The 23,382-nt window shown below is 38.8% G+C and overlaps 1 protein-coding gene across 11 annotated transcripts in view; it reads right to left on the minus strand.

Moving 5' to 3' along the window:
• LOC121856398 (band 7 protein AGAP004871-like) overlaps window positions 1-23,382 on the minus strand; it is an 84,119-nt gene that overhangs the window by 23,856 nt on the left and 36,881 nt on the right. For 6 of the 11 annotated variants that reach the window (XM_042351962.1, XM_042351963.1, XM_042351965.1 and 3 more), the window contains exons 5-6: window positions 1,603-1,764; window positions 700-865 (exon numbers count right to left, since the gene is read on the minus strand). In XM_042351962.1, coding sequence (XP_042207896.1) covers window positions 700-865; window positions 1,603-1,764 — 328 coding nt within the window. Of the gene's footprint in view, window positions 1-699; window positions 866-1,602; window positions 1,765-9,836; window positions 9,935-15,108; window positions 15,207-18,605; window positions 18,704-23,382 lie in introns of all 11 variants that reach the window. The other 5 variants (XM_042351960.1, XM_042351970.1, XM_042351967.1 and 2 more) reach the window with 3 other exon arrangements.

The raw sequence follows: 23,382 nt of genomic DNA on the forward strand, positions 1-23,382 counted from the left end.
GGCATCATGGCCCTCCTTCACGCTTCTTCCTCAACACCATTCCGTCTCTCACACCAGATTATTTACTGTTTTATTTAATGATCTGACGTAATAATTTAGTTAACTGAAAACCTTTAATATACATATTTAAACGATATTTTATACCGTTTTATATTAGTGTTTTTAAATGATCTTTGAATAATTATGACTTAATGATTCATTGGGTAGTTAGTCTTAATTAGCCTCTACAGCAAGTTGTGTACATAAGTGACTAATGGCTAATGAAAATAAGCAGACATGCCACTATATATCCTGGCGTATGGAGCTAACACATGACCATACTCCTACATCAACTGACCACACACACACTAACAACTCCTAGTGTGTACACATATTGTTGACTGAGGCGAGACGTAGCGTTTGAGGATGCACTGGTGTGAAGGAGTCGGGGTACACACACACAGTACCAGGCGTCTCCTGTCAGTGTGAGCATGAAGGCCACCTGGGGTTGACGTCACATAGGATCTGGTACCTTAACATTGATTTACGAGGAGGGAGAGAGAGGAGGGGGGGCGGGGGGGAGGGACAAAGTAGGGGTGGATATGAGGGAGGGAGAGAGAGGGCCGTGTTGATAGAAAACTCAAGGGGGGGGGAGTGTTTTAAGGGGGCTATAGGGAGGAGGAGGAGGAGGGATAGGGAGTGAGGGTGGGACTAGCTTACCTGAAGGGCAGCAGGACTTTCGTTGATCACATCGGCAGCCTCCTTCAGGGCCCGGGAGGCTCGTTGCTCTCCTTCAGCAGCGATCACCTTGGCTCGGGCTTCTCGCGCTGCCTCGGCTTCAGCTGCCATGGCTCGCTGCAGCTGTACCGGCAGACGCACGTCCTTGCTGCAAGATTATTACAGCTGTTACAGTGATCATTAGGGCGGCCACAGGGTCATTACAGGTTACAGTCATCATTAAGGAAGGTACAGGTTGTTACAGTGATCCCAAGAGGAAAGTAGTTTGATTACAGGTTACAGTCATCATTGAGGAAAGTAGTGTGATTACAGGTCACAGTGACCACAAGAGGAAGGTACAGTCTCATTACAGTTTACAGTGCTCACTGAAGGAAGTTACGTTGTGATTACAGATTACAGTGACCACAAGAGGAAGGTACAGTTTCATTACAGGTAACAGTGATCATTGAAAAAGATACAGTTTGATTACAGGTTACAGTGACCACAGAGGGAAGGAACAGAATGATTACAGAGATATAAAAGTTAATACCGACTCACAAGAGGATTAAATTACGAAGATTACAGTACTCACAGAGATTCATTATGGCTCCAGGATTTAAATGGTTACAGCTATTACAGTATAATTACAGGAATTACAAAACTAAAAGGGTTTAAAGAGACAAGGATTACAGTAGCTTACATTGGCTTCAGGAGGCAGAATGGTTACAGGAAATACAGAAAGCACAAGAGTACATAAATTACAGCAGTCACATAGGGGAAAATACAGTAAATTCAGATTACAAAAGATACAAACAATACTCTTCAATAATTAGTAAACAATTAAATAATACCAATAAAATATTTCATTAGGTCTAACTATCTAGTCTAGGAGGCCAAGTCACTCACATTTCCACACGTTCGACTTTGACGCCCCAAGGATCGGTCGCATCGTCAAGAGAGCTCTGCATGGTAGCTGAGATTGACTCCCTTTCACTCAGGATCTCCGCCAGGTTACGCGTGCCCAGGACGTTCCTCAGGGTGGTAGCAGCGAGGAGACGTGTGGAGTGGCTGAAGGGGTGTGGACGAGGCGTTAGATAACTCATAATAGCATTAGGAGTGAGTTTGGTGACTATTCAAGAGGCTTATTAGGTTTTTCACCTCCCCAGTTAAGAATTTAGAATACAGACTAAACAAAACTTGCTTATTTGTTTATCTATTTATAGTAATCAAGCAGAAAGGAGATATTGTTTGCTTAAGAGATGATGCAACTTTATATATATATATATATACAGATATATATATATATATGTATATATATAAGACACTATTTCTTGATATAGGTGAATCAACGAAGTAAATATAGATCATTATGTATTCTGAGCAGCAAAGCCAAGTCAAAAAGGTAAACACTAATTACTGGGTGTTCAATTTTTTTCTTCTTCTTCAAACTAATATAGAATTTATCAGTTAAAAATAGAACTACTAGTTAAATTTGTTAGGGAATTCCTCCTCTATCATGGTAACAATACACCATGCACTTACTTACCATGCAACATGAGCAATTTGGGTACATGCAATTCAAGAAGTCTCCTCGTTTAATCTCTCTCACTCTCTCTTTCTCTCTTTCTTTCTTTCTTCCTCCCATCATCATCATTTGAGCTGTTCCACACATTTTTTCTTCTTAATTTGCATCATCATCCCATCCCATTACCCGACTCATCCCATTCGATTACCCCACTTATCCCATTCCATTACCCCACTCAACCCATTCCATTGCCCCACTCATTCCATCCCTCTCCCAACACACACTCACACGTATACAAACAAACTCCCATATGTGTGGGTGGGTGGGTGGGTGGGTGGGTGGGTGGGTGGGTGACGGGTATCGTGTGGTGGTATAGTGGTAACAAGACTGAACACCTTATCTCCGAATTCTAAGAACATCCTTACTTAAGTGGTTGATGTCTGTACTTAGGAGAGAATCAAAACACTGATTAAATAAACACTAACGAGGATTATACGTCCCAATTAAACGTCTCAATTAAACGTCTCAATTAAACGTCTCGATTAAACGTTCCAAACTTCAATTAATTTACCCCCTAGATGTTTTAGGCAATAGTTTGGTTTCATATACGACGTGTTTTAGTGAACTATTCTCACAATGTAAACAATAGAATGTGACTTATCAATAAACTGGAAGGGTACGGAATTCGGGGAAATGTTCTCGCGTGGATAGAAGACTTTCTACATGACCGCAAGCAGTGTGTGGTGATTAATAGCACGAAATCGTCATTCGCACCTGTCACAAATGGGGTACCGCAGGGTAGTGTATTGGGCCCGCTGTTGTTTGTTTGTTTCATAAATGACATGCCTGACGTTGTACACTCCTCCATACAAATGTTTGCCGATGACGCCAAGTTATTTCGGGGAATTAAGAACCAAGCGGACTGTGAAGAGCTGCAGAAGGACCTCTGTGGACTCCAGGAATGGTCGAAGAAATGGCTGCTGAGATTCAATGTCACGAAGTATAAGAGGATGCACCTGGGGCGTACCAACGGTAAGGAGGCGTATCATATGTCCCAGCGGGATGAAGAAACTGCACTAGTTGAGACTGAATGTGAGAAGGACCTAGGTGTGTATGTTGACAATGAGCTGAAGTTCTCGGGCCATTGCGAGAAGAAGGTAAACCAGGCAAATAAATTATTGGGTCTTATAAGAAGGTCGTTCAGATATCTAGACGGTCCGTCCCTCGTAACGATCTTCAGGAGTGAAGTGCTTCCCCATCTGGTCCCCGAGATATGCTAGGGACCTCAGCTACCCTGAGAGATTGGAGCGCCTGAACTTGCCTAGCTTATACAACAGACGGGCAAGGGGGGACCTAGTTGAGGTGTATAAGCATCTCAGGGGGCACTACTCAGTTGAGTGTCCTTACTTGGAGCTGGAGGACGCTCGCCCCACAAGGAGTCACAGCTCAAGATTTAAGAAGCCGCAAGTCCAGAAAACTGTGAGGGTAAACTTTTTCGGAGTGAGGGTTGTAAACTCTTGGAACAATCTACCAGAGAGTGTTGTGACGGCACCGAGTGTGAGCTCTTTCAAGACCAGACTTGACCAACACTGGAGCGGGTTCAGGTACATTCAGGAACCGGTGCATGCCCAGTATTTGCCAACAGTGCGTGACAGAGACGTGACCGATCGCCCGGGCGGCTAGCGAGTCGATCTTTTGGTGAAGAAGATAAATGAAAAGGAAAAGTAATCAGAGACGTGACCGATCGCCCAAGCGGCTAACGAGCCAATCAGTGGCGAAGAGGATAAAAGTAAAAGTAAGGAGGCTGTTTACGTTGCGTTCTGAAGGTACACGTAAATCAGGTATTTGTCGTTGTTTACACCTGTATACGAGTCAGGTCATTAACAACACGGTCTCCACAGGTAGAATTCGGAGATGAGAGTGGATGAGTGGATGCAGTAGGGGAGTGTGTAGGGTGTGGTGAAGTGGAGTGGGAACTTATCCACTTTTGGGGGGGGGGTACAGTGATCCATCTTGGGCTGACGGATCAAGACGAGTTTAATTTACCTTGGTTAACATCTGTGTCCTGATTCTATGCTGCTGCCCCTGATGCTTCCTGCTGTACGGCTGTCAATGCTGTACTTAAAATAGATTCCTAGCGATCTCAGATACCTATGCTTCGAATTCCTTTTCCGTGAGACAGCGAGTGAGTCATAAACGCTTCGAATCACTGGATAAAACTGGTTCGTAGTCGATGCTTCATAACACAAATACATTAACTAAAATACTATAAGATATTTCAATTTCAATTTCAAAACTAAAATACCATGAAAGTGATTTAAGATTTCGAGACAATTAGGAGTGTGGATTAGGACAGTTAGATCTGAGAAGTCCCCGAGACAGAGATGAGACAAATTTTGAGACAGACTGTAATCTGATAAACTGAGACATTTACCTGAGATATTTAGCTGAGTAATTAACCTGTGATAACTATTTAAGGCAATTACCTGACATAATTTACCTGAGATAACTACTTAAAATTATTTCCTTGTGAGTTATATAATTTTTTTCCCTGAGAGTTATATATTTTTTTCCCTGAGAGTTATATATTTTTTTCCCTGGGAGTTATATAAACAATTTCCCAGAGAACTATAACTAATGAAGGCCTAAAAGATACAGCATAACAGGAACGCAACACAGAACAGCATAGAACAGCATAGAACAGCATAGAACAGCATAGAACAGCATAGGTCAATCTTAAATCTTGACCAGTTAACATAAATGTTCACTTCCGCGTAATAACTTTTGTTCAACAACCGTTATTATGAACACCGTTTTAGATAATTTGGAATGAAAAAAAAAGAGCCGGTTTAGTTATTAATAGTTGTGAGAAATAAACCACGATAGCGTTTTATGTGTTCAGTTAATTGGGTTTAATTGTTAAGGCTGGCAGGTGTTTCTTTGTTGACATTGTTTATAATTGAATATTAAGGGATTAACTTTTAGATTTATTCTCATAACATTGTACTAAATCCTACTAAAAATGGATTTGTTAGGTGGAGTCGCCTGTGTATGTATGTATGTATGTGTGTAACTGCAAATAATCTTCTACTTGTAATGAGCTTTTAACACAACTAATCAGAATTATTGCTTTGAGCTGTTTATCAGGACAAAGCTATGAATAGTCCAGAAAGATGCCATCCCAAAAAGGTCAATTGGCATGCATAAAAGTTATTAAAATACATAATAATAATAATAATAATAATAATAATAATGAAAAATATCGAGCTGTAAAATTATTTCAAAGTTGGAACATATTTTCGAATTTGGTCTCGTAAAAAAAAAATCCCCGTTTAATTTCACTATCTATAATTACTCCTTGTGTTATAACGGTTATAATTTATGTAATAATTTCGGGTAGGAGTTATAACAATTTTAATATATACTGTAATAACATAGAGAGATACTGATGCGGTACGACATTTTTCCCTTTGTTTTTTGCTGCCGGGAGAAGTTTTCGGAATTAAGAACGAATTTGGTTACAGAGTAATTTAATTGCTAATATGACCACTAGTATAATTAGCATGACGTTACAGTAATTATGTATTCTTAGTAACTTTCAGGAATATGATGACTTAACCCCCCTCGAGTACAATGTCATTATATTCTGGGGAAATGATCAATGTATTGTAAGGCGCTAAGACGTTGTACTCAAGAGATTAAGACATCCTACTCAAAGGATTAAATCATTGTGGCACAAAAAACCTATTTCATCGTACTCAAAGGATTAACATCGCACTCAAAACACTAACCTCACGTCCTCAAGGGGTTTAACATCGTATACTCAAGGATTAAACCACCTTATTAATCTACCTAAGAATATCAGAACCTATTATTGAGTGTTAAAGAGGCAATGGATTTTATTTTAGGTTCTTAACGAGGAGCATGTAATGATAGACGCCAAGGTGAAGTATGGTAAAAGCGTTTGGGCAATTATTAATATTTTTTATCATTATATGTTTATAATTTTGCAGATTATGGCGAATTTTGTTGACACTACCCCGTGTTGGACGTACATGACACTTACGTTACACGACTCATGGTACACATGGCCCATACGGTACACATGGTCTATACGGTATACATTGGAATGGTATACAATGGCCCATACGGTACACGGGCACACTGTACACGTTGATACGGTACACATGGGGCACACGGTACACATGGCTCATACGGTACACAATGCCCCACACAGTACACATGAGTACTTATGGTTACACATGTGTTTACAGACGGTACACCCCATTCCCCCCCAGATGTCCTTAAGGTACAGCAACACACATGGCCTCTTAGCACTGTACCGTTCTACACCAAACGCTCAAAACACACACTTAGTTCATTGCTGTAAGGAAAGACTCAACCTCACCCAGCATTGAGTATATGTATGTATGAAGGTATATACTGTATACAATCATACATGTATACGAACATACACAGACACACCGTATAATAGAATCAGGGGTGCGAAAAGTTCCTCTGGTATTCCTGATGCTGTAAATACTAATGTAGCTTATTTCTAACATGCAAATATCTGAAGGTAGAACCAAAATAAAGAGACGGGAGAGGTGAGCCTTGTGTGTGTGTGTGTGTGTGTGTGTGTGTGTGTGTGTGTGATTAGCCTCTCATACCAGGAATATACTTTCAAGGATGCGTACACACAGAATAAAATAAGTATAATACACATACAAGCGTTACATACATAAATTTATATACATACACTTATGCCGACACACCTATGCATAAAATTACGTACAAAAACTCACACACAAAATAAAATGTTTCCATCCACACACACACACACACACACACACACACACACACGTCCCTCTCCACCTCCAGCACGTGCACACACACCCGCTCAAATGCCCCTCTCCGCCTCCCACACACACATCCTTTAAGAGTTAGGATTCAGTAGCCTTATATAGAATCACAGACACACTATCCCATTTATTCCTATATAATAAATTCATATCAAATAACTACCCATCTTAAAATAATAAACAACAAATATCATTAAAACCAACTAACAGGAGAACTAAACTCTATAAACATTCATCTATACGTAAAAGAATCATTAGTTTATTGTATTTATAGTCTTTGTAATGTCTGTGATGTTCATTTGTTTTTCAGGTGAGGAGAGTGTTTGGTTTAAGTATCTATTGATTGGAAGAACAAGTTACTTTACCCACCAGCAACTAACTGTCGACTACGTGTTGTTGTTGAGGACTCCAAAATATAGGGAAGGGTAAAAATGAACCTTAATCACATGAGTAATTTTAGTTAGTTATGAAATCACATTATATGATCCTTGTCTCAATAACCACCAGCCTAAACAAGAAGCCTATACACCAAGACATCTCTTTACACAACTTGTCAACTCACCCACCAACACTCACATCCACCCATCTACCTTGGCACCCACCTATTTAGGCACCCATCTACCTAGGAAACCTCTTCATAAAGGTACTCAGCTATCAAAGTACCCACCTATCTAGGTATCCAAACTACCAAGGTGGTGAACTATTTAGGCACCCAAGTATCAAGGTACACTCGCTTGCAGTTACAACTGGTACAACGACTGGAGTGTTTTGTTAGATGTGGCAGAACTGTGTTGTTTACATCGTATTTAAAATCCCAGAATGGCCCTAAGGAACCTCATGATAGTAGCCAGACTAAGGATGCTAGACAAACATGCCACAGTGTTGTCATATCTCACAAAATGCACCAATAACTGTACCAGGTGTAAGTGCAGCCGACTGTACCCAGATTACCAAGTAGCCATCTATCTCTCGAGGTAAGGGACAGCTACCCACAACACTTGTCCGTACTTCCCATCATCTAGTACAGGTGTCACTGAACTTCATGCTGCATCTGATGTAGTGGGCACACAGGTGTTGGACGAGCACAGGTGCGACATCATGGTGTATAATACAATCAGAACATCTAGGTAAAAGAAGGCCAATCAGAATGGTGGTGAAGTGGAATACACACACACACACGCATCGGTTAGAGCCAATCCAGTGCCCAATTTCTTCTTGACAAGTACAATCTATTGTCTTACAACATCCAAAACATTCGTGGCATATTTGATGTGTTTTTCCTCAGTGTTTATCGATGTTATACGATGTTAAGAATTCACGGTAATTTATAATTCTCTTAATGCTTATCAATGTTTTTTTTCTCGTTTTAATGTGAAATTTGATGTTTGTTTTTTTCTTTTAGGGTGAATCCAATCCAAGGTGTTAAATATTCCCACAACTGTGACAATGTTAAGCGGTCTTAAGCGGCCCTTTAGGTGGTATATTGTACAGAGGGAAATGAGGGATGGTATGGAGCCTTGTTTACTTACATGGTGTGTGTGTGTGTGTGTGTGTGTGTGTGTGTGTGTGTGTGTGTCTTTATGTAAGTGTGTGTGTTTAAGTCGTGTAAGTATATGGATATGTATGAGTACCTATGTATATATGTTTTATCAATGTGTGTTTAAAATATACATATTTGAGGATGACTATGTTAAAGTATTCATGTGGCGTATGTATATTTGTATTAGGTGTGTATATGCTTGTGTACATCTGTGTATATGTGTGTACGTTTCTGTCTGAATGCATGTGGATATTTATATAGTGTGTATACTTGTTATGTTTGTGTGTGTGTGTGTGTGTGTGTGTGTGTACTGTATATATTTGTGTGTGTGTACGTACTGTATATATTTGTGTATGTGTGTGTGCGTACTGTATATATTTGTGTATGTGTGTGTGCGATTGTATGTAGATGCCCAGTATATATAGTCTTATGTAAGTATTTATATATATATATATGTATGTATATATTAATCACAAAATATGTGCGTATATACATATGTGAATTAGGTCATGCCAACAGAGGGATAAAACAAGTTAAATACACGTCTTGGAGGGCAGTGATCTAACTCCTTACTATAACAGGGGCACCATAACTGACCTCAAAGGGGGAGGGGGGGGGAGGGGGGAGGGGAAATTGACCCCCCCAAAAAAACAAAAGAAAAACAAACAAGACCTTTTTCACTTGATAATTAAATGCAACTCTATCAAAAAACTTACTCTCTTTAATTCACTTTCTTTTTTCAATGACACACTAGGGTATATATATATATATAAAATACATATATATATATACTATACATATATATATACTATCAAGATATAAAGTTATATATATATTGAGACATCTTCAACATGCTGTGCTTTTGTGTTACAGGGGGAAATGGCCAAACATGACAATCTTAACGGTCTGAAGCTCAACGTAACGACTCTATAAGCAGTACAGCTTTTGAGTGAGATAAAGAGGGAGAAAAAGGAAGAGGGAGAGAGGGAATAAAGAATAAGAGGAAATAGGGATAAGAGAAGTGGGTAAGAATGATGATAACTGTGGTGAAGATGACGGGGGGAGGAAGAAATATTCTATAGAGAGAGAGAGAGAGAGAGAGAGAGAGAGAGAGAGAGAGAGAGAGACACACTGTTATGGAGTAGTCAGCTAAGACTTGCAGGCCGTACACCATGTCACAGTTGCTAAAATAATATTATACTGATCCGTTTACCTGAAATTTTGTATATGCGTCACTGCGTTCACTGTGTCTTTAACGGAGAAATAAATTACTCCATCTACTGCCACTGTTACCGAGTCTCGAGTTAGGATCTGGTGAAGAAGGGAGATTAACTGTTTTGGGGTTGTGGTGTGGAGCAGGAAGGGGGTTGTGGGGGGTGTGGGGGTGGGGGGTGGGGGTAGTAGTGAGGGTGATGGAGGGGAAGAGGGAGTGTGTGTTTGTGTGTTGGGAGGGCCTTTATAATGTGGTGCAGGAAGAGGAGGAGAAGGAGGAGGAGGAGGAGGTGTAAGGGGACGAAAAGGAGGAGAAAGAGGAGGAGGTAAAAGAAGGAAGAAGATAAACTGACTAAAAAACCGCATGAAGAGGGAAATGAAGATGAAATAAAAATCACTCTTAGAGAAAGAGGAAACAAGGGGGAAAGGGGGGGAAAGACAGGCACAATTCCCCAGGTAATCAATACAGGTGTTATACAGGTGACCTTGCCGCCAAAACCTTTCTTAATTCCTTCATTAAATTACAAAACCAACAACTGAAATATGTCATCATAATCATTTACATAATTATCTCTTTATTTACACATTTTACTTACAAATCCACTTCAAAATGTAAATACAAGTTAATTCAATCATTTACATACGTGTGTAAAAGGTATATATATATATATAGATATATGTAAATAAAGTATATATAGATTAACAACAACATGTAAACTAAATTACAACAAAAATATTAACAAAAACAACGAAAAAAAATAATAAGTAGAATAAATATTAACCAAATTAAAGACATAATTAAATAGTTAACATAATATTAACCCAAAATGTTAGTGAAATTAACCCACGTATTTCAGTTGTTAGGAGGATGACGTCACAGGGTCAAAGGTCAAAACAGGTCACACTGTATAGTTTATTAAGAAGGTTTAAAGACATAAGGAGGAGGTTGAGGGATTTGGGGATTTTAGGATTTTGTTTTAGGAGGAAGGGATTTGGGGGATGATTTGTAGGGATTTTATTTTTTGAAGGGATTTGGGGTTTTATTTTGATCATGTGGGAGGGGAAGAGGGAGGGATGGAGGGAGTAAGTAAGAGAGGGAAGGAGGGAGAGAGGGAGGGAAGGAGGGAGAGGTGGAGGGAAGGAGGGAGTGAATGAGATAGTGAATGAAGGAGTGAGTGAGGGAGGGAGGGACTGGGAGAAGGAAGGGAAAAGAGGAATGAAGGAAGGGGTAAAGGAAGGAAGGAAGGAAAGAAGGAAAGAAAGAAGGAAGGAAGGAGTAAGGGAAAGGAGGAATGAATGAAGGAATAAGGGAAGGAAGGAAGGAAGGAAGGAAGGAAGGAAGGAGGGAGTAAAGGAAGGAAGGAAGGAAGGATAAAGACATGTACATCTAACAGGGGGTATTTCGTCACAAGCTAAATCAGACAAAATTCAGCCGTGTATTTCACCAATGGCTAATGTCTACTGAAACAAATTTAATCCGACAAACAAGAATTCAAATCAATTTATTTTATTATAATTTTTGTATTATTATTTGCTTTAATTATCGGTTTATTTTTCGATATAATATTATATTAAACGAATTCAAAAAACAAAACAATTTCGATTTTCACCCAATTTCGAGTTTTTAATTTTGCCTTTTAATAGTTTTTGCATAATAATAGTTGATTTTAAGTTCCATTTTTCATCCATTCCAACAATACCAGTGACTCGTTTAAGAAAAATAATAAGTTATTTACAATACGTATCCGAACTCTCCAACATGTAAATTGGGGGGTAAAATTTTCCTCCGATTACAAAGTTCTTGATATTATTTACCGATTCTTATTGGTTTAATATTCACTTAGCTGGTTATTGAGAGAAGAATCGGTTCACCAGCTGTAAATGTTAATAATTACGTAAATAAGGTATTTTTTTTACACAATTTACATATATAGTAATTTCTAAGGACAATTTACACAACAAACTTGGATAACTTACAACTTGTAAAAGAGAACTTAAGACACATATATACTGTACTATATACTTTTCACTACATCCGATAAGTAAACTTTGGTTCTGGTAGGAATCGGGACAGAAAGTAATAATTTAATACTTTTAGTAGAAAAAGTTAAAAATACAATCACTTAACTACCTCGTTATACATGATAATATTTACTTAATATCGGTCATATGCAATTTGCAATATCAAGATTCTGCATGCGAGGAAATATTGCAAAAACTCTTCCATAAACTTTTAGAAATTACTTAAACCTGTATTCTGATATATATACTTTTTAGGTGGGTATTTTTACGAAAGTTTTTAATAAATATCTGATTATTTTTTATTTATTTTAAGTGGTAGGATCACCTGAGGATTAGCCCCCCCCTAGCTTAATTCACCTGATTATTAAACTCCCTAATTATAATCATACCTGTGGGGATTAGATTAGGAAAGGTTAGATTAGGTTAGTTTAGGTTGGGTTAGGTTAGGTTAGTTAATCACCAGGTAGAATAAACTAGGAAAACTAATCCACACATAATCCAAAGAATTTGTCTTAACCAATCAGCACGTACAATAGCTTTGGCAAGGAAACACCATACGCTGTGATTGGTAGATTAATCCATGACGTCACATGAGTTTATGATTCGCGTTGATTCAGAATAGAGGCTTTAAGTATCTATCTGAGTAGCCGATCAGCTCAGAAAAAAAAAATATATAAACAGCCAAACGATAACATAGTGATAAGGAATCCGTGCAAATACCGTTTCTCGTGAGTGTATGCCGTGTGTAGACTCGTTTAAAAGTGTCTCAGAAAAGTGTGTAGATTCGTTTAAAAGTGTCTCAGAAAAGTGTGTAGATTCGTTTAAAAGTGTCTCAGAAAAGTGTGTAGATTCGTTTAAAAGTGTCTTAGAAAAGTGTGTAGATTCGTTTAAAAGTGTCTCAGAAAAGTGTGTAGATTCGTTTAAAAGTGTCTTAGAAAAGTGTGTAGATTCGTTTAAAAGTGTCTCAGATAAGTGTGTAGATTCGTTTAAAAGTGTCTCAGAAAAGTGTGTAGACTCGTTTAAAAGTGTCTTAGAAAAGTGTGTAGATTCGTTTACAAGTGTCTCAGAAAAGTGTGTAGACTCGTTTAAAAATGTCTCAGAAAAGTGTGTAGATTCGTTTAAAAGTGTCTCAGAAAAGTGTGTAGATTCGTTTAAAAGTGTCTCAGAAAAGTGTGTAGATTCGTTTAAAAGTGTCTCAGAAAAGTGTGTAGATTCGTTTAAAAGTGTCTCAGAAAAGTGTGTAGATTCGTTTAAAAGTGTCTTAGAAAAGTGTGTAGATTCGTTTAAAAATGTCTCAGAAAAGTGTGTAGATTCGTTTAAAAGTGTCTCAGAAAAGTGTGTAGATTCGTTTAAAAGTGTCTCAGAAAAGTGTGTAGATTCGTTTAAAAGTGTCTCAGAAAAGTGTGTAGATCGTTTAAAAGTGTCTTAGAAAAGTGTGTAGATTCGTTTAAAAATGTCTCAGAAAAGTGTGTAGATTCGTTTAAAAGTGTCTCAGAAAAGTGTGTAGATTCGTTTAAAAGTGTCTTAGAAAAGTGTGTAGATTCGTTTAAAAGTGTCTCAGAAAAGTGTGTAGATTCGTTTAAAAGTGAAAAGTGTGTAGATTCGTTTAAAAGTGTCTCAGAAAAGTGTGTAGATTCGTTTAAAAGTGTCTCAGAAAAGTGTGTAGACTCGTTTAAAAGTGTCTCAGAAAAGTGTGTAGATTCGTTTAAAAGTGTCTCAGAAAAGTGTGTAGATTCGTTTAAAAGTGTCTTAGAAAAGTGTGTAGACTCGTTTAAAAGTGTCTCAGAAAAGTGTGTAGATTCGTTTAAAAGTGTCTCAGAAAAGTGTGTAGATTCGTTTAAAAATGTCTTAGAAAAGTGTGTAGACTCGTTTAAAAGTGTCTCAGAAAAGTGTGTAGATTCGTTTAAAAGTGTCTTAGAAAAGTGTGTAGATTCGTTTAAAAGTGTCTCAGAAAAGTGTGTAGATTCGTTTAAAAGTGTCTCAGAAAAGTGTGTAGATTCGTTTAAAAGTGTCTCAGAAAAGTGTGTAGATTCGTTTAAAAGTGTCTCAGAAAAGTGTGTAGATTCGTTTAAAAGTGTCTCAGAAAAGTGTAAACAAACAATTAAATATGGGAGGAGATCACGTGAATATATCGAATAGGTTAGATTTACGTTAGGATTACGTGAGGTTTAGGTTAGGGTTAGGTTAGGATTAGGTTAGGGTTAGGTTAGGGTTAGGTTAGGATTAGGTTAGGGTTAGGTTAGTTTAGGTTAGGTTAGGTTAGGTTAGTTTAGGTTAGGTTAGGTTAGGGTTAGGTTAGGATTAGGTCTCCTACAAGTGAGGATATTGGTGTGAGAGAAGTATACAGATCCTCGCCTCCAAATAATACGTCAGATGGTGTGTATACATTACGTCAGATGGTGTGTATACATTACGTCAGATGGTGTGTATACATTACGTCAGAGGGTGTGTATACATTACGTCAGATGGTGTGTATACATTACGTCAGATGGTGTGTATACATTACGTCAGAGGGTGTGTATACATTACGTCAGATGGTGTGTATACATTACGTCAGATGGTGTGTATACATTACGTCAGAGGGTGTGTATACATTACGTCAGATGGTGTGTATACATTACGTCAGAAGGTGTGTATACATTACGTCAGATGGTGTGTATACATTACGTCAGAAGGTGTGTATACATTACGTCAGAAGGTGTGTATACATTACGTCAGATGGTGTGTATACATTACGTCAGATGGTGTGTATACATTTTTCTGAGACACTTTGTATAATGAATACTCGTTAAGACATGAAAACGAGCTGACTTTTTGACGTATATTCGTGTGTATGAGTGTGTGTATGAGTGTGTGTATGAGTGTGTGTATGAGTGTGTAAGTAAGTGTGTTGAGTGTTTATGAATGTCTGTGAGTGTGTGCATTAGTGTGTGCACGTGTATGAGTGCGTAAGTAAGTGTTTGAGTGCGTAAGTAAATGTATGAGTGTGTAAGTTAGTAAGTGTATGAGTGCGTAAGTGTATGAGTGCATAAGTTAGTAAGTGTTTGAGTGCGTAAGTAAGTGTATGAGTGCGTAAGTAAGTGTATGAGTGCGTAAGTTAGTAAGTGTATGAGTGCGTAAGTTAGTAAGTGTATGAGTGCGTAAGTTAGTAAGTGTATGAGTGCGTAAGTTAGTAAGTGTATGAGTGCGTAAGTAAATGTACGAGTGCGTTAGTAAGTGTATGAGTGTGTGAGTGTGTGTTTGTCCACTACCTGTAATCAGCCACGGCAATAACCACCCTGAGAGCGTCCTTGACGGAGAAGTAAATGACGCCGTCCACAGCCACGGTCACCGAGTCGTGAGTCAGCACCTGGGGGACAAACCCGCTAGCACTGTGACCTGACCTGACCTGACCTCACCTGACCTCATGCACTGCCAATTATGACGTCTGACACTGCCCATTATGACGTCTGACACTGCTCTGACGTCTGACACTGCCCATTATGACGTCATATACTACCCACTATGACGTCATCCTCTACTGTTTTGCCTATTATGACGTCATACACTGCCATGACGTCACGGCCACTATGACGTCATATACCTTCCACTATTACGTCACATTGTCAACTATTGTACTGGACCATGACGTCATTGTTTACCCTCTTGGACCTAACCTAACCAACCCTGCTCTCCGCTATGACGTCATCCTTTACCCCACATCTCTCCACTATGATGTCATTATCTACCCGACTGACGTCACCTTGTACCTACTACATTGGGCTAAAACGTCATAAATCTCGCCATAACGTCAGTTTCTGAGCTGTGACGTCATTTTCTCACCTAATGTTTTGGATTATGACGTCAATTTGTGGGCTATGACGTCATGTTCTCACCTACAGTATTGAACTATGACATCAGTTTGAGAACAATGACGTCATAGTGTCACTTAACTCTTTGGATTATGACATCACATTCTAGTGTGTTAAAATAATATACTGTTATTGTTTTTGCTACTTTTTTATCTACTTTTATACTTTGAGGTTATATTTTGAGTTTTAATTTGTTTGGTTTTTTGTTAAATTACGATACTTTTATAGAAAACGGGTTTTTGGTCTTCGAAACTGTCAAAGAAAACGGGAAATGAAATAAGCATTTGTCTTTACATTTAACTATTAATGGAGGGACTCGTGCGATACTTTAAATCAATATTCGATATTAAATACGATCATTTGTTTACTTGTTTACGTAGTTTCTGTGGCTATTGTTTACCACATAGTTATTGTTTACCACATAGTTGTGTCCCCAAATCCCTGGACATTTGAAGATATCTGGAGTTTAATCTGATTGGCTAATAACTGGTGAACGATACTTTCCATTAAATATATCAGAATTTCTTATATATAAACATTATTATTTTATAGCTAGTGAACGAATTTTTTTATTATATATTGTACAAAATAAAAATAATATGCGGTTGTGGTACGTTTATCAACATCGGTTTATTTACAATCAAGGTGGGCCAATGTTACATCCAGACCGAAACTCCCTAAATATTCGAAAATTATGATGATTTTTTTACAATTTACATTTATTTACGTAACCAACAATGTCTTAAGTGTTTGTTCATTATAAGGCGGAACATCTAGTGCACTTTATTATGTATTTAAGGATATATTGACCATTATGTATACTGTATATTTCCAGGTATGAATACACCATATGCACGTAACATACATATACATATCTATCTATCTATCTATCTATTTTAATACCTATATATCTATCACTCTACCCTTATCATATCTATCTATCTATCTATCTACTTGTATATGCAGTTACCTGTCACGTAGCGTTCTTACAAATCATTACCAATACACGATCCGGCTTCAAGGTAATTACAATAATATAAACATAATAAATAAATAAATAAATATTAGCGCAAAAAAAACTATATAAACATTCTGAACATCGAAAAGAACTCGCAATTATAAATAAATTATTCTGAAAATCGAAAACAATTCGTAATTATATACAAAACATTCTGAGCATAAAAAATAACTCGTAATCATATACAAAACATTCAGAACATCGAAAACAGCTCGCAATATACACAAAACCGAACATTCTGAACATCGAAAACATTGATATCCCGTTACCTGGATCTAGCATATGTGTTTTATTTAATTTTTTTTAAGTGTATTATACAAATCTATCGACACTAATTATTCACAAACTCTAACGATACTGTGATGGACAATACTGCTTTCAATTCCTTCTTTCATTTACGTGAGTGTGAAATCAAGACTAAAGTTGTACCTTGAGGATTGACTGTGTTGATTTTTCATTGTTACTTAAGGTTGGAGGACGAATTTGGAGGACGAATTTGGAGGAAGAATTTGGAGGACGAATTTGGAGGACGAATTTGGAGGACGAATTTGGAGGAAGAATTTGGAGGACGAATTTGGAGGACGAATTTGGAGGACGAATTTGGAGGACGAATTTGGAGGACGAATTTGTTACTGCGTCTTCTGTTATTTATTATTTTTTACATTATTCTAAAATCAACAGAGTCAGTTTTAAAGGTGCATAGGGAGAATAGGTTGACCAGGTGAGGTAAACAATGTGTGAGGTAAATTGTGTCAGGTAAACAATGTGTGAGGTAAACTGTGTCAGGTAAACAATGTGTGAGGCAAACTGTGTGAGGTAAACAATGTGAGGTAAACTGTGTGAGGTAAACAATGTGTGAGGTAAACTGTGTCAGGTAAACAATGTGTGAGGTAAACTGTGTCAGGTAAACAATGTGTGAGGCAAACTGTGTGAGGTAAACAATGTGAGGTAAACTGTGTGAGGTAAACAATGTGTGAGGTAAACTGTGTCAGGTAAACAATGTGTGAGGTAAACTGTGTGAGGTAAACAATGTGTGAGGCAAACAGTGTGTGACACAGGTGAATCACGTGGATATACCAAATGCAATCACAATTTATGATCCGAGGCCTATCATTGCAATAACAACTCAAAATACACCAGTGTGCCTTTGCAATAACGATGCAATATCACAGCAACGACACCTCCAATGGACGTTAAGGCGTTATTGCAATGCCATCCAGAGCTCCATGGCTTATCATTGCAATAACGTCTAAACATCGACGCAACAATGCAAATAACATGCCAAGGACCAATGGTGAGGCCCTGCAACATCAATAACAGTGTGCAACGTGTGGAGGAGACAGCCGAAGTTGACCCCAAGAGCGTCAGGTCACTTCAGGACAAGTTTTTCTCAATACAAGGTCTCTTAGGTTAGGTTAGGTTATGTTATGTTAGGTTTGGTTAAGTTAGATCATGTCCTGATATGACCTGTAACTCCCAGGTGTGTGTGTGTGTGTGGAGAGAGGGACAAGGAAAGCCCCCAGGTGTGTGAGAAGAGCCCCCAGGTGTGTGAGAAGAGCCCCCAGGTGTGTGAGAAGAGCCCCCAGGTGTGTGAGAAGAGCCCCCAGGTGTGTGAGAGAGGAGAGAGAGCCCCCAGGTGTGAGAAGAGCCCTCCCCAGGTGTGAGAGAGAGAGAGAGAACCCCAGGTGTGAGAGAAAGGAGAGAACCCCCAGGTGTGAGAGAAGAGCCCCCTCCCAGGTGCGAGAGAGAGGAGAGCCCCCAGGTGTGAGGAGAAAGCCCCCAGGTGTGAGGAGAGAGCCCCCAGATGTAATAAGAGCCCCCCTCCCCAGGTGAGTGTGAGAGGTACTGCAGGTGGTGGTGGGTGCTGCTGATGGGTCACCTGTAGTCCGTCACGGTGACCACGCTTTGCACTGGACTGAAGATTTTATAGTAAACCACAGCATCCACGGACACAGTCACAGAGTCACGTGACAGTACCTGGTTAGAGGGGGCGTTTGTTTACACCTGTGACATGGTCTAACAGGTGTGGTTAAAAGGGGGTTGATTAATGGGTTTTATACAGGTGTGTCATGGTCTAGCAGGTGTGGTTTAAAGGGGGTTGATTAATGGGTTTTATACAGGTGTGTCATGGTCTAGCAGGTGTGGTTTAAAGGGGGTTGATTAATGGGTTAAATACAGGTGTGTCATGGTCTAACAGGTGTGGTTAAAGGGGGTTTAATAGGGGCTTTAAACAGGTATCTAACAGGTGTTTAAGAGGGAGTGTTAGGTATTAGTTTAGCAGATGTGTTAGTGATTTAACAGGTATTTATAAAGGTGTTTCAGGGAGCAGATGTGTAAATAATGTGGAGTTTAGCCATTGGATTTAACAGAGGGACATTTACAGGGGACAAAAACCTAACAGGTGTGTAAATCCGTTGATCACATATTGTACCTTAATATCAAAGGCTTTGGTTAACAACTTTCAAAGGAATATTAAATTGAAAACAGGATGGCGTTATCGAGTTTCATTTTTCCTTCTTTAATTAGTCCAAGGTATATCATTATTCTCATCATTCTCATCATTATCATCATTATTGGTGTTTTTTTTTTATAAGTGAGAAGTGCACTGGATGGTTTGGATGGTTTAAGTCTAAGGCCGCGGGAGGAACGTGCGTATGTCAGGTTAATTTCACAGTTCGTTGGGTTCTGGAGAGGCCAGGTAACATGGGCTCCAGTTCCAATGGGCCCCAATACTAAAGGGACATCTAATACTGAGGGGTTCCTTCCAAGTAGTACGAGTTACTAATGGGTTCCCAGTATTAATTGTTTCAACACTAATGGGCCCTACAGATGGGTGGCAATACTAGCTGGTTCCAATTAAATAGGTAAGTGGGTCCTACTCCCAATGGTTATGTTAAGCTGAGGTTATACTTGGGCTGATGGACGGGAGGTGTGACGGATGCTCGATTTAAGCTTGAGTAACTATTATTGTTTCTCCGTTCCTCATCAAGCTTCAGTTACTATGTGGGTCGTCCGCTAGAGGGCAGTGTAATGGCGTTACCACTTAACCCCTTACCATAAAAACAAGTGCCAGTCCGAGCAGTCAGCAGCGTCTAGCAATGATACAACTTCTGCCCACACTGACGCTGTTTTATGGCAGTCACATTTTAAAGAGTCCATCACTACACCCTGTTCGAAACTGTACCTAACCCATAAGAGATAGTGAAACGTCTTGTATGGGTAGATATGCTGTTCGGACTCTTGACCAGTAGTTTAGAGTCTCGACCAATAGTTCGGAGTCTCGACCAATAGTTCGGAGTCTCGACCAATAGTTCAGTCTCTCGACCAATAGTTCGGAGTCTCGACCAATAGTTCGGAGTCTCGACCAATAGTTCGGAGTCTCGGATGCGTAGATGGACTAATTATTCGTGACTTACAAAGTATTCGTGGTTAGTTTAAGACGAACGTGGCGTGGTGGATAATACATTATATTTCATCATTGAAAATAAGAGTCATGTCAAGTTTGTTACATAAGAGTATATGTCACAACTAGATGTAAGGAGATGGATAGTTCTGTACTCTGAAAAAAGCATGTCAGTAACTTGTTATATTAGATTCATGTATCGTAAAGAAGAAAGAAGAAGAAAAATAAAGGCATATAACACTGTCAATAACAACTCGATATCATCTACAAGTTATGAATATGCAAGAAAAAACTAAATTGAAAAATAAAAGAAATTTGGAAATAACGCATTTTCCTCATCTCTCATCAACTTCAGCTACACTGACATTATCATTAAGTATTCTCATATTCCCTCTGCTGCATAAATACCTACAAATACCATCCAGGGGTAGTAAACACCTGTAGAAGATGAAGATATTAAATACAATCTTTTATGAGTATATATATGTTGTATAGACCGAGGAGAATGCATATATTTCCCTTCAAGTAGCATAAAAATATATACCTGGCATATAGTCTTGGTATATATACTTAAGGCAGAAAGTCTTAGCACTGGTTCAATTATAAGACAATAAATGATGACAAATGTTTAGTTTCTTTTGTGCCAAAGGGTTTGAATCGTGCAAAATGTTGGTGTCTAATAAGAGCGTGGAACTTTCCCGCCTCGAATAACAACAACAAAACAATTTCATTTCGTTGTTTCGAGGATTATGTTTCAGCTTCAAGTTGATGAAGATGATATATTGGCTTGCTTGTCTCTATACCCTGGGAAGATCATAGTAATGGCTTTTATAAGTCACATGAGAAGGAAGTTAGATAATAAGCTTCATAAAAGGTTCAGTGGGGGAGTGAAGCAGTGTGGTGGAGTCGAGTGAGTTGTTGTGTTATTCGAAGCTCCGACAGCACCACGACTCTCTACTGGGTGGCAGCACCAGCAGTACAATATGTTGGGCTGCGGCTGCCTTATCCCTTCAGGTACACTGCTGCCGCCGTACGAAGCTGTCACGGACATGTTACGGCGGCGGCGGCGGCGTAGGCGTTTAGCACTCACCGAGCCCCGGCTATGGCTAAGGCAAAGCCCACTAGTAAGGCACTATAAACTAACCTCCATCACCAGGTCTGGCTACGACGTATAACCAACTTAACCTAACCTAACCTAACCCGGGTGTTAGGTAAGTTAGGTACGTTTGGTTACGTCGAATTGGGAGAGAAAAATTAGCGTCGTTTCCCCGTGTGATAATGTAAACATGGTTGGGGAGCGTGACGTCAACAACAGCCTGATGGTGAGGGTTGGGTTGTAGTGCCCAGATGGCCGCAGAGGCAGACGCCCGTAACATGGAGGCATATGTCATAAAGGATACTCACAGGATCTGCTCCTGAAAACTCTATAGTACGTATTAAGGACACAGACACACACAAGGCTGCACGGCTCGCTTCCTCTTGCCTCCTCGAGCCATAAAGAGTTTGGGCCGAGTCGTATAGTTTCCTACCTATATAATTTTGGAAAAAAATAAAAGAAACAACCCATATTTATAATAATTTCAGAACTGTTATCGTCTGAAAGCAACATATCCGTATCCATTCATATATGTGTGTGTGTTATTGTGAAGCTGAACCAAAGAAAACGTATCATTAGGCGGGTGTGAAGGGCAAACTCAAGCAGATATGGAATATATGTCTCTCTTGTGGATGACTTGAACGTAAATAAAACAAGCAGAGGCACTGAAGACCCCAACTGAGGGAGGTCTTCACGCCGTGGTGGTGGTGGAGGTACTGGTGGAGGCGGTGTTGGTGGAGGTAGAGTGTGAGTAAGGAGAGGAGGAGGAGGAGGAGAAGAGGGAGAGGTAGAGGAGGAAGGTGAAATGGGGAGGAAAAGAAAGATGAAGATGAGGAAACAGGGAAGGAGGAGAGGAGGAACAGAAAGAGGAAGAAGAGGAGGAGGAGGAGGAGGAGGAACAGGGTGAAAATTAAAGGAGGAAGAAGGAAGAGGAAGAGGAGGACAAATAAAAAGAGGAAAAAGAGAAGGAAGGGAGAGGAAAATGGGACGACGAAGAAGAAGATTGAAAGAGATTAAGACAAGAGTAACGTGGATAAATAGAAGATTGTGGATAGATGGATAAATAGAGAAGTGTGGATAGATGGAAGGATTAGCCAAGATACATAATAGAGACACATAGAGAGGAAGAGTTAGCAAAGATACGTGTATGTGTCCGGAAAATGTCATAGAAAACGAAGTATGGGGTTGTTTACGTAGGGAAATTGTCTTGGGATAACTAGGGAAATTAGAACAGTTAAGGAAGAGGAAGAAGAGCAGGAGGAGGAGAAGGAGGAAGAAAAAGAAAAGAAGTAGGATGAAAAAAAAGAAGCAGCAGAGGAGAAGAGAAAACGGAAGGAGAAGCAAGGAAGCAATGAAGGAAGAGGAAGGAAGGAAGGAAAGAAAATGATGGAAGGAAGCAAGGAAGGAAACTGAAAGAAGGAAGCAATGAAGTGAAGGAAGGCATGAAGGAAGAGGAAGGAAGGAAGGAAAGAAAATGAAGGAAGGAAGGAAGGAAGGAAGCAATGAAGGAAGAGGAAGGAAGGAAGGAAAGAAAATGAAGGAAGGAAGCAAGGAAGGAAACTGAAGGAAGGAAGCAATGAAGGAAGGAAAATGAAGGAATGAAGAAAAATTAAGGAAGGAATGAAAGAAAGGGAAGGAAAATGAAGGAAGAAAGGAAAGGAAGGAAGGAAGGTGTAACACGTGCGGGGAAGGACCTTGAATCACATCAGGTCATTCGTGGTAAAATATTCACATCAGGACACTTACATGACCCTAAGATAACAACATAAACAAAATATATAAATTGTTAGTTGAAAAAATCTCTTGTATGATTCATAGATATATTTACGTACATATAAATACATATATACATACATACATATATATATACGTACATATATACATACATACATACATATATACCGTGCATACATATATAGTAATTATTTTTATTTTTCAAACTGTTTAAAGCATCACGTCCTAATAATAATAATAATAATAATAATAATAATAATAATAATAATAATAATAATAATAATAATAGTAATAATAACAATAACAATAATAATAACAATAACAATAATAATAATAATAATAATAATAATAATAATAATAATAATAATAACAATATATAAATCATCAGTTAAAGGGATTAAAAGAATAATCTATTTCGTTAAT

This window comes from Homarus americanus, unplaced genomic scaffold, assembly GCF_018991925.1.
Source record: "Homarus americanus isolate GMGI-L3 unplaced genomic scaffold, GMGI_Hamer_2.0 scaffold48220, whole genome shotgun sequence".
Taxonomy (NCBI): Eukaryota; Metazoa; Arthropoda; class Malacostraca; order Decapoda; family Nephropidae; genus Homarus; species Homarus americanus.